General features: G+C 42.2%; 1 protein-coding gene across 3 annotated transcripts in view; it reads right to left on the minus strand.

Moving 5' to 3' along the window:
- Window positions 1-1,790: 1,790 nt before the first annotated feature.
- The window catches only part of LRP6 (LDL receptor related protein 6), a 110,989-nt gene continuing 100,080 nt past the window's right edge, over window positions 1,791-12,699 (minus strand). For 2 of the 3 annotated variants that reach the window (XM_054282103.1, XM_054282101.1), the window contains 6 exons: window positions 11,135-11,371; window positions 9,354-9,464; window positions 7,346-7,576; window positions 6,463-6,599; window positions 5,223-5,320; window positions 1,791-2,208 (listed from right to left, as the gene is read on the minus strand). In XM_054282103.1, coding sequence (XP_054138078.1) covers window positions 1,908-2,208; window positions 5,223-5,320; window positions 6,463-6,599; window positions 7,346-7,576; window positions 9,354-9,464; window positions 11,135-11,371 — 1,115 coding nt within the window. In that variant the 3' untranslated portion in view covers window positions 1,791-1,907. The remainder of the gene's footprint in view (window positions 2,209-5,222; window positions 5,321-6,462; window positions 6,600-7,345; window positions 7,577-9,353; window positions 9,465-11,134; window positions 11,372-12,699) is intronic. The other variant, XM_054282102.1, reaches the window with a different exon arrangement.

Below are 12,699 nucleotides of genomic sequence, written 5' to 3' on the forward strand. Positions count from 1 at the left end.
ACTGGCTGGGAAGGAAGCAACAGAGAACAATGAAACCCCAAAGGCGCCTCTGGAAAGCTGCTATCCCCATTCCATAGCCAAAGGTGAGGAGGCAGGAGCTGCCAGGACCTTTGTTTTGAGAGAGAAGACTCAGAGGGCCAGTCTGTGAAGGCACTGAGCACCCTCATTCTGTGGATGTGATGTCAGAAGAAGGTGCAAATGCACAATGCCATCTAAGACCAGGTATACTGTGTGCTCTGCTGCAACAAAACAAATTCAAAGCACTGCACTGGAGTCCAAGAGGAGTTAACAATATCCTAGGCTGCCCCTTAAACCACACAAATAATGTTTTCACTTGATTAATAATCTCCCTGTCAAAACCACCATGGTGAGGCTGATGGGAGAAGGGGCTAAATATGACAATATACAAAAATAGAGATGTGAATATAAAATGGTTTGGTTAAGAATATCTTAAAATTTGACATTCACAGCGGTTAATACTTAAGTATTAAACTCACACCACGCAAAAGAGGAGGTATGTCAAAATCATACTGAGAAAAACTGGCTTTACCTAACACAAAGAAAACATGAGCAGTTAATACAGCAGGGGAACCCCCTCCAATGATCAAAACATCTATTTTTCTTATGGACAGTTGTTCCACTGAAAGTTAAATGCTTCCTTACTAGGAAAAAATAATATATATATATTTATATATATGATTTGTATACTGTGATATCAATATACACTGAAAGTACTGCAAGGATATATTATTCATTTACAGTAAAACTAACAATCCATGGTTAAATTTATAGATTATAAATATGCTGTCTATATTATATGTGGTATAAAAATATTTGACATTTTGTGGGCACTAGGTCAAAATAAGATTTTCTTTTTTAAGGGACTAAAAATCATTCAGGTATATGCATATTACCCTTGTCAATGATGTGAGAATTGTACTGACCTGGTACAAAACAGAGTCCTACCATGCTGGCAAAATGAGGAGGGTAATGTATAGCATGATTAGCGTGATAATCACTGCATGACAAGGCTAATTAGGAGAAAACCCGGCATTTACAGCAGCCCAGTTCTAGCAGTACTTTAAATAGAAATATCATGAATTTAAGTGACACGGGCAGGAAGAAAGGATGAAGAAAAGACAAGGAAACCTAACTGGGATTAAAAACCAAATTTTAAGATACAGCCAACAAAAATAACTGAAATTCCAGAAGAGGGGAGAAAGCTTTAAACGCTCTCATTTGTTAAACGCATTAAGGAAAAACAGAGGTGCATTGATTTAAAAAAGTGTGCAATTGATTTTCTGGATTCACTGCTACGACTGCTGTATTCCTGTAGAAAACAAAGCCCTTTGTGTAAGGTTAATATCTGTCCTGACTGCATTTTCAAGTTTAACTTTAGTTGCTGGCCCTCTGCAGTTAACATAGAGGTTATTTGGCTACTTCCAAGTATCTATGGTATGCTGCTCTGAGACGGACTTCTTTATTATTAATTACTTTAAACATTTTTGGTATTGACAAAACCCACGTATCACCTCACCGGACAAGAAACACATCCCAGTCCTTCCATTTCCTTATGTGCTCAGTCACTTCACTGGATTAAGGCATGATTTTGTGTTCCATTTGCAAAAATAAAAACTTTTTGTACAAACGTCTGGGTTCTTTTTATACAAAAATTTCATTTCTTCTTATGGCACAAGCAGCAGCTGCTGTTTAAGAAAATATATAAATATCCTTTTTTTTTTCTTTTTTGTTTGTTTTTTTTTTTTTTTTTAAATTCTTCTGTACAAATATCTTCAGTGCTCCTCCTCCTCCCCGCATTACCTGTACACGCTCGGCTCCCTCCCCCCGTCCCCGGCGGAACCTTTCGTATTTACAGCGCGGCGGGCTCGGGGCGGGGGGGCCGCGCCTCAGGACGAGTCGGTGCACGGCGACGGCGGCGGCGGGTACAGGTGGTGCGAGTAGCTGCGCTCCGTGTACGGCGACGGCGGGCAGCTCTCGCAGTTCTCCTCGGCGGACAGGTACTGGCTGCGGGGCGTGGGCGGCGGCGGCACCGGCTCCGAGTCGTAGTTGAGGTCGCTGGTGTAGCCCTTGGCGGCGGCTGAGGCGGCGCCGGGCGGGCGGCGGCTCGGGCCGTAGTCGCTGTCGCACACGTCCGTGCTGCAGGGCGTGGTGGGCGGCGCGAAGTGCCGGTAGCTGTAGGGCCGGTAGCTGTGAGGGGACACGGAGCGGGGGAAAAAGGTCAATGTCGCTTTCTCAAGGTGGAAACAAAGTGATAAATACAGGGTGACCTCTGCAGTAATGCACGGCATCTCTGTCTAAACTTCCCTGTGTGAAAAATGCATGTATTTTATGATTGGCTTTTCACAAATATTAAAATGAATGTTATATGTGTTGTGTTAGTGTGGAGAGCCATGAAGGTATACAGCTGAGGGAAAAGTAAAAAAGGTAGTTGTAAAGCAATTCCCAGGCTTGATTCTATAAACAATTAGGCTCTCTCAAGCACCACTTTATAAACAATAAGATTCTCGGACAGTCTTCCCATAGCAGGCAAAACACTCTGTCCTTGGGCTCTTTGGGAAAAGATAGCTACTCTGGGAGCAGATGGAGGTTTTGGGAACTTTTCATATCACAGTGAGAACGCTGTCCTGTTTTCAATAAAAAAATCATAGGTATTGTAAAACAAAGGGAGGGGTTAGAGTTTTCTCTGTTAACCTATCGTGAGCTTGGATTTTGCAATATGCATGAAGTTAATTAACACTGTTATATAAAGTGGCTGATTGATCAATAAATCAGAGTTTGATGCATCACCAGGATGGTCGTCTCCCCTTCACTTCAATATGTTAGAAAGTAATGCTGTATTAATTCCCTGAAGTAGTGTGTAAAATCTAATTTTAGGTTAAAAAATGTTAAAATAAAAACTATGTTATGTAGGATATTTTTTATAAAGTAAGGACTCGCAGTGAGATAGCAGCCACAGGACACCTAAATCTTTCAGAGAAAAAGAATTTATTGCTCGATTATCAGAAGAAACGAACTTCTTCCCGCCTCGAAGGCGCTGTTAGGATTCAGAGGAAGAAATTGACGATGACCAGACAGAATCCTGTGTTTGAATGGAATTTATGCATCATGTATGAGGTGTATGAATATGCAACAGGCTATTGTTTTTAAGGGTTAATCCTTTGTTACCGTGTGTCCTTTTTCGGGCTCATGCTGCCCAGAAAAAGGTACCTGGGTGTCCATAACTCTTTGTCTCTATTGTCTCATATTGTCCTAATTCAATTTGTCCAAATTATTATTACTCTAGTTGTATTACTATTTTTATAACCATTTTATTACTATTAAACTTTTAAAATTTTAAAAACAAGTGACTGGTGTTTTTCACACCTGCAGAAGTGCTACAGTGTTGGGCTTTACTGGTAGAAAATGAATTTTGTGCTCCAGACTGCTGGGATTGGACAGTGGGTGTAAGTATTCTGTTATCATGTTTGGGTTCATTTAATCCATAATGCTGTGGGCTTCTCATCCCTGGAGGTGTGCCAGGCCAGCCTGGACAGGACATGGAGTAACCTGGTCTAGTGGAGTAACCCTGTCTAGTGGAAGATGTCCCTGCTCATAGCAGAGGGTGGAACTGGATGGGCTGGTCATTCCCTCCCAGCCACAGCATTCTGTGATGCCAAGATCACTGCAGAGCCCAGGTTTGCTAAGTGCTTCCCAGTCTCCAGCTGTTCCCAGTGACCCTGGCACTGCTCAGAGATGCAAGGAGCAGCACCTGTGAGAGCTTGTGCCTGGGAACAGTCTCTCACACAGCAGGCTCCCTAAGGACTCAGGTAGAAAAATATAATAGCTGTGTTGCAATTATGGAGATAATTCTGTTTCCATTACACAGTTTCTGGATACTAACTTCCAAAGCCAGACAGAAGGACTGAAAATTACCTGGCACATTCATAGCACTCAGGAGAAGCATTCCTTAGAGAAAGAAGTAACTGGGATGAAATTCTCAAAGGCTGCTACCACAAAACATCTTTTAAAATGAGCCCAAGACAGTTTCAAGGAAACAAATTAGAAGGGGAAATGTATGGTAACTACAACTCCCAGCATCACAGTCAGGGGATGCAGCTCCTCTATAGTCAAGTCAGAAAATTAGGAAAGAAGATCAGAAGCAGCAAGAGCAGTGTTTATTTTTGGGTGAGGGAGCATTTGGAAAATATCAAATTCTCTGCTACATCCCTAATATAATTTATAATACTGAAAGTCACATCAGCTAACCAGCAGATGACCCATGCTGGTGCCTGAATTTGGTTTCTTTCATTAGAAAATTACTTGTAATTTTGAAAGATTTTTCATATGGCTGCGAGGGATCATTATAAACATCTGGTCTGACCTTCTGCACAACAGAGGCCACATTTTCTGCTAATGGAGAAGAGATGTCTGCTCAGCCCCAGAGACCTCATTACCCAGAGCCCCCAAAGGCTCTGTGTTAGGGAGGCACATCTTTCAGACAAACACAGCACACTCTTCACACTGACCACATCCACTGATGATTTGGGAGGGAAACCTTTACACCCTTGGGTAGCAGTGGTCTGTTGCTCTATTTTTGGTAACTTGTTATAAAATCATAACTAACTCCAGCATTCTCACAGGGAAAGTAAGAAAAATACATTCAAACAGAGATAAAATGCGTGCTCATAAATAATAGTCAAGAGAAAATAAAGCAAAAGGTCAGCAATCTTTTCCAGATATTAACCCTTCATGTGTCAAACTAGAAATTCTATGCTTTATCTAGACAACAACATTAATGTTACTTATAACTTATTAGCCTTTATATTGCCAACTTTTTCTCAACAGAGTATTTGCTTATAATTTCTGATAATTACATAACAAATTATTTATAGCAGAAGCCTAAAAAAGGCAGAGTTCACTGCAGGGTAAGTTTTTTTGGCTCAAAATACTCATGGCACTGCATTTCTTTTGGCATGTAGCTAGTTTTGTGATGAGGAATTTACCCCAGGGATGTATTACTACCCCCTTAGTGTATGATTTACCTCAAACAGTGCTGCACTTCCACACAGGCAGCAGTGCCATAGTACAATTTAAGCACCAGTTTAGTGCTTGCAGAATTAGGGCCTTTGATTGCAATTCTTACAGAGCAGAGGCTGCCTTTATTCTGCATTTTCTACACTAACTGCTTTGATCCTGACAGAAGCTATTGTAGTAGTAATTACCTGTAGGATCTATGAGTGGATGGGCTGTTTGAAGAATAACCAAATTCCATGGTGTAGTGTGAACGTTCAGTGGCTGGTGATGGTGGTGGGTTCAAAATCTAAGGAGTAAGAAAGGAAAAAAGGCACTTTAAAAAAAGAAAGATACAAAGGGAACTCGAGAAAACACCAGTTTATAGCTTTTAGTACAGTCTAATAGGAACCTTAAGTAAAGAACTGCATATCTAGCACTCCCAGCAAAGAGGATTTTTTCCTGTTTATTCCCCAGCTCTTAAGCAGACCCTGGAAATGCCATTTGTTGCCTTTCCTGTTAGTTACTACTAAGCTCTTCTCAAAAATATTGACTCCTTTGGCCATTTTGACACAGCCAGTGCTGAGAAGTAAAGCTGCAGCAGGCTGTTCATTCTGGATTGTCACTAGGGCCACCACTGCCCCAGGCAGACTGGCAGATCTCTGCCCCTGCCAGCTGCAGTCCCCAAGTATTGCTCTGCTTACAACACTTGCAGAGTGCTGGCCAAGGCAAGCATTCCTCCCCTATGCAGGCATGTTCTTACTCCATGTGTCTGGATTAATTTAAAGCTGATTTAAAGCCTGATCAGTTGATTCTCAGAACTGAAAACCAACAATTGGAGATTCCAGCCTTCACTGACCAAGCATGGGACTCTTTAACACTCAACAGAAGCTTGGTGAGCTCCATAAAAATTCCCAAACCAAGCACCAGAGATGCTAGAAGTGAAGAGACAGGGAGCCCTCTAGGGCTGGCACCAACTGTTATGTGATGGAGGGATGTTACAGAGCTGCAAAACACTTCTTTACTTATTTACCTGTCGCTTGTGAGACACATGACACAAAGCTTCATTTTAATTCCTTGAAAGGTCTATACAGAATCAACCTTAATTTTACCTTCAGAGGAACATGGCAGAGCATAATGAAAGGAGATCTCTCTGCCAGAGCTGCTCAACATCTACAGGGATTTTTTCATCTCTCCTGACATTCAATCTAATATATTTCTTCCTGGCACTGAGCTCTCTCACAATTTTTTTTAATTAAGTGAAAATTTCTAGACCATTTTGGAAAAAAGACAATCCTCTTCCCTTTCAAAGTCACTTACTCCATATCCAAACAAGTTTATTAGACTAGAATTCTAAATCAAAACATGAATCTGTCAATTGATTAACCTTTAGAAAGACAGTGTCACTTCCCTGAAAGTTGTTAAAGGTTTATGAACAACAGAATGACTTACTGGAGGAAAGTAAGTGCCTTTGGTACTTGAGGAACTGCTGGAGGAGGCTCCTGTAACATGGGCCCTGTCATAGGGTGGGCCACTGCTCCCTCCCATGATGCTGAGGGAGCTGATGACAGATTTACCTCGAGACATACCTGAGGAACAGAGATGTATGTCAGTATTCAATTCTCCTCAACTCACAGACAAAAGGAAGCTTAAAAAATAATCTGGAGGACAACAGCAGTATGTTGTCCTTGCAAGCCCAGAATTAATTATCTTGGTATTAAAACCAAGTTATGCTCTGAGAGCAGCCTGCTGGATCTCAAAGCCATAAGTTACAGGACATATTTCATCAATATATGCAGAAGCAATGCATGTAGATGAAGTGAAATGTTGTGGTTAAGTTTTACTTTTTAAACAGCAGTAGCATCATGTGTTTGGACTGGTATTGGAAAATTCATCGTTAAATGAAATAAGCTGAGACCAAAGTTATGGCTGATCATTACAGACTTGGCAAGAAGTCTCACCAGCATACAAACCTAGACTGCAGACCTACCAAGAATGATTACATAATGTTTAAATCCCATGAATATAACTCTGTGTAACTTTACCCTGTACTGTTGTGAATCTTTGCTGGTGCTACAATAGGCCAAAAAGGGCTATTTAGTACAAAAGAAGAAAATGCACAGTGTGTGCATTTATTTAAGCATAGGTTCTGCAAACTACCTAAATGCTTGGGTAAAATAGCAGTTCATTATTGTGAAGAAGGATGGCAACAAGCCTTGGCAGTCCTGGCTTCCCACAGCTTCCAAGAACTGCATCTGGAGCAGACATTTCCTGCACAGAGCATCCTCAAGTACAGCTGTGGGGTGCCAGGGACAAGGATCACCCCTTTACTCACCAGGCAGAGAGCCTGACAGGGAGCTTGGGTGAGGCACGTAGCCCAGAGGCACCGAGGGTGGCCCCTGCACCACGTAGTCGTTGGTCATGGTTTCCCCATCGCCCTTCATGCGTGGGCACAGCACCCTCTGGCAGATGAAGTACATTGCTCCCACCACAAACACTGTAAGGATCACACCAATGATGGAGCCTATGGTGTTGTTGGGCTGTGGGGCAGGTTCCTCCGTTGTGTCTGAAAGGGAAAAGGAAAATCAGACCGTGGTAGTTTAGACCAACATTAGTTTTTCTTGCATCTTTCCACTTTCCTCTTCTGTAGGTAGACAAAAACTTTCAAATTAATATATGGGAGGAACAAACAGGCCCTAGGACAGGTCTGTTCTGAGTGTCTATAAGGGCTACCTGCAGCCTCCAAGATGACCTCCAAACATGCCATGAGGTTTTTTGGATCACAAATGACAGGAAATGAGCAGTAAGCACATGCATGTGCAGGGGGAGTGATGGGTGTACTCTTGCTTCAGGCTGACAGAGCTTTCCTTTGAACTTGATGAACAAGACCTGCAGCCATGTCTCCAGATGACACTGTGCAGGGGACTGCTCTCGTGCTTTTCTTGTCACTGAAGATGGCAACAACTGCTTTTCACGTCACCCTCGGCTATCACAGTAACAGACTGGCACTCCCTTTTCTCAGCAGTGTAACAATCACTCATGGTGCACCACCTTCACTGTTCAGCAGTGATGAATTTGGGCACTGCTGCTGGTTATTAAGCTATCTAAAGTATTCCACATCTCACCCACCCTTCTGGTTACAGATACAGCTGAGCATCAGCCTGAGAAGTGCCACCTTATGAGGAATCTGCACCCAAAACAATTATTCAACAGTCAAAATGAGTGGCTTTCCCTACAAGACCAGTTCTAAGCAATGACAATTCTGGGAGTAACTGACAACCCCCTGCCTGTGCTCATGAATTTGTCAAGAAAGGCAGACTTTAAAGTATTTTCTGTTCTAGTCAGTGTTTTACATCTTAAGCATTACTGAAAGTTTTTTTCTCTACACATTTTCTTCTCCCTGAACACCAAACCCACACTTGAACCAGCTTGTCACAGTCTACAGAGATAAGTAAACAGACTTCTGATCATAGTGAAAGAGGGATGGTGACAACTGCCATCTTATTCTGGGTGGGCCAATTTTCCATCCTCTGTTAAAAAGCTGGAGAACATACAAACTCTAATAAAGGGAAGTAGACAAGCCTGTGATAATGTCACTAGTGACTTGGTAGCATGACAGAACATCTCTTAATACTCCTTCTTAAGATCAAGGGTACAACTCTGGCTTTGCATTTTCAAATTATCTGTGTGCCAGCTGTGATACATGGATCTCTAAAACAAGACAAGATGTCCCTATTTACAATTTCTTTAAAAGCACCAACAGTGAAAGTGAACTTTCGAGTTGGAATTTTAAAGACAGTGGCTTTCTTGTAGAGCCCTGGAGATTTCCAGGTAGGGATATCACATGTTACAAATCAGAAATCAAGCTCAGAATTACATCCTTTCAAGATAAAAAAAAAGAAATTTTAGAAGATTTACTCTATAAACAGAGTGCTCCTCTGATTCTAAAAGCACCTGCTATTAATTCTCAGGATGAGAAAACCATGAAGCAGAGAAGTTATAGATGAATGCCTCATGCCAATAGATATTTTTTAACATTGCATCAACTCAGCATATAAATATTATAGTAAAACAAACCTTTGATTTCTTTTAAAATTTAAAAAATAAGAAGAAAAACGGCAGGCATTCTCTGCCTCAGAAACTACTTGTTCAGAATACTAATTATTTTTGTTATTCCTATTCCACCACATTGTGCATTAATTGCATGACAGCAGTTATGAAGCATTAATTCTGGGAACCACTAATTCAGTCTGCTTGGCAGAATAAAATCAAACTCATAGGAAAGGTGAGAAGCAAATTTTGCATGCTGCAAGCAAGTCTCCAGTCTGAGGCAGTACACTTACAGCATCCTTGCTCATCAGAGCTGTCACTGCAGTCCAGGTTGTGGTCACACTTCTTGCTTTTCCCGATGCACTGCCCACTGGCACAGCGGAACTGATCCGTTAAACACAGCACTGCAAAGAGCCCCACACCAACAGTCAGCACCAGAAACTGCTCTTGAAAATCATTAAGAAATAAAGACACCAAAGCATACAATCAGGAGTATCTTGGGAGAGCTTGGAGTGCTGCAAGCTTCATTTCTGGAAGTGGCCAGTGGCACACAAATCCCTCATGTGAGCCATGCAGAGCAAGTGACTCAGTGTTCTGTTGAGGATGGTGCACACTGGTACCTGGGCTTTACTGCCTGCCCACAGTAAGAGCACTACAAGATAAAGTGACCTCCATCTAAAATCCCTCAGAGGCCATTGAGAAGACAGGCACTTATCTCAGGACATGGTTATTGCAATATTACTATAAGGATCTCCAAATTCAAGCATTTACTGTAATATAAGAGAGAAGAATTAAGTTATGAAAAATAAATCTGCCAAACCATGATAATAAAATTGTTTAAGAAAGATAAATGTCCTTCTTAATGTCCTTGTGCTCTTCCTGTAAACCAGAGAAATCCTCAATCATGAGACAATATATTGACTTGATATTATGTTTTTAAACTGAAATGAAGGTCAAAAAATAAAACCGAAGCTTTGCCAGTACACTGAAAAAATAAAAGGTGCTGCAGGCAAGATGTTGGCTGCTGCTGTTTCCACATATTCCTGCCTCCTGTTTCTCATAAATCCAGAAATCCTTTTTTGTCTTCAGCTGAATTAAGAAGTTAAAGTAAAGGCTTTTCTGATTTGTAATGAACTTGAATACTCTCAGCAAAAGGACCCCTTTGAAGGTGATAAACAGCCCCTAGTCTGCCATCTCCAGTTGCTGAATGACAACTGGAAGTTAACTTGCACAACAGATTTTCAGATGTCAGCATCTCAGCTGGCTAATAATCACCTTTCAGCACACAGGAATTTCAGCTCTATGGTTTTGTTTGAGTTGTAGCACATCTTTTGGAAAGAAATTTAGCCTTGATTTAAAGTCATTTCAACAGTCTCCCCAAAGAAGGAAAATGCACTGAAAGGATATAAAGAAGAAGCATCCTTTCAAGCTTACAAGCTGTCCCTACAACTCTTCACTACATTTGCAATAGGGAAAGGATCAGTTTGCTCAGATTTCATGTTCTGTAGTGGTGGGGCAGTTCAGATTCTCCAGCAAAACCTGTCCTTTCCAAAATGAACTTAATTCTCATTGTGCTGGCAACAGCACTTCCCTCTGTAAAGACAGCTTAAATACTCTCTTTTGCTGTGCTCTACAGGAAGAAGAGGTCTCCAGAAATCTCCTCTGTCTCTCACTCCTGCTTGCTCAGAAAAGCTCATTTTGTTCAGGTATTGTAAAATAAACAACCCCAAAACCTTTACTCGGTACGAGGCACACAAAAAGCTGTGACAAGGATTTACTCCACTTTGTATTTCACTCCCAGATACTAGGTTTTTAGAGCTTGAAATCGTGCCATTTTTGATAGGACTTTTCACAAACAGCATTTAAGCCACTCTGCTGGAGATCACTCTTAATTTCCACTTCACAGGTAGAGAAACAAAAGTATGGAGTTATGAAATAACTTCTATTTAACAGACCAGTTTAAAAACTAGCAGAACTTTGGATCTTTTCAAATCCTACTCAGCAGTAACACTGCTACTCATCCCTGTCCCTGTGACAGGCACATTCCCATCCCACTTGGCAGCACCCCCCGTACCTTCGCAGTTCTTCTCATCTGAGTTGTCCTGGCAATTGGCTTCCCCATTGCAGCGCAGGGCACTGTCTATGCACTGCCCACTCTCACACTGGAACTGGCTCTCAGAGCACACTGGGCAGTTCTTCTCGTCACTGTGGTCCTCACACTCGGTGAAGCCATCGCAGCGCCAGGCCACCGGGATGCAGTCAATCTCACCTGTGAAACAGGTGAACTGCTGAGGGGAGCATGTTGGTGGTTCTTGGGAAATCAAGCAAACAAACAGAAGTTAAGAATCCAGGTGAACAAAGAGAAGGACAGGTAAGGACGAGAGCTCAGCTGCTTTCCTATATCAAAGTCAAGGTCACTTCCACAGCCACTGTGTTCACAGCCACTTTTGCAGACCTCGAGGCCAGTGTGACTGATGCAGGCTCACAGCAGCAGAGGCTTGACAGACGAAGAACAAGAGGAACAGAGAAACATGCACACTCAAAACACAATTCTTCCCTTCCCATTTCAGACTCTCACACCTTTCTCATTGGAAGATTTCATGTCAAAGTCATTGCACTCTTCAACTCCCCCTTTGCTGCAGCACCACTGTGTACACAGCCAATGGCTTACCCTCTTTTTCATGCTTGACAGTCATTGTATAGAAGATGTTAAAAGGATGTAATTTGCTGCAGATGGATGCACTGTGTGACTCAGTGTCTAGTTATGTGCCCTTCACAGCTCTATTCAGTCAAAATTATTTTAAAACAAAAAACTGCTCCATCTAGTCAAGTTCCACTACCTCAACACATCTGTTAGCTGTTATTTAACATTTACTACATTAACTGTTAATCTCAGGCAGTAAGGAAGTGTGGATCTTTTCCCTTTTTTTAATCTCCCTTTCCTCCCACGGCTTTTTGGCCTGGTATTAAACTTGCTCTGAGAAAATATCTGGATTATGTTAGCTCTTGTTCCATTGTGAGACCACACGTCGCCTCGATGGCGAGATGATTGCACAATAACCCCATTCAGCCCAGTGGCACCAAAGTGCCCGTCCTGGCCCCCATTCCAGCCCCACCCCAGAGACACCAGGGCGTGGGCTACAGTGGCCATGGCAGGAGGCAACTCGCCCTTCTGGGGCTGCAGTTCAGAAAGACACGCACAGGGTGAGCTTGGGGAGGACAACAGAGAAGATCAGAACAGCACAGACTGTGCAGTGTGCCAGAATGTGAGAATCCACCACTGCCTGAAAAGGCAGAACATGGGGAGTGACAGCAAAAAGTAATGAAAATCATACAATTAAAGAATCAAGTTGAAATAATTCAACTTAAGTTGAGTCTTAAGTAGAAAGAGTGAACAGAAATCCTTATTCAGCAGTTAGGGATTTTTTCCCTCTTCCTTTGCTTCTTCTCAATACTTGCAAATTTAGCTGGAGGGTGGAGGGAAAGAGGTGAGTCTGTACAGGTGTGTAACAGCACCTGGTGCACTGGAGGGAAAGAGGTGAGTCTGTACAGGTGTGTAACAGCACCTGGTGCACTGTCACATTCCTTGGCTCAGAAGCCATCCCTGAAGATGGAGACACTCCCCAAGGCTGAAGCCAA

This window comes from Melozone crissalis, unplaced genomic scaffold (assembly GCF_028551555.1).
Source record: "Melozone crissalis strain CALT ecotype California unplaced genomic scaffold, PUWL_Pcris_2 ptg000033l_1, whole genome shotgun sequence".
Classification (NCBI taxonomy): Eukaryota; Metazoa; Chordata; class Aves; order Passeriformes; family Passerellidae; genus Melozone; species Melozone crissalis.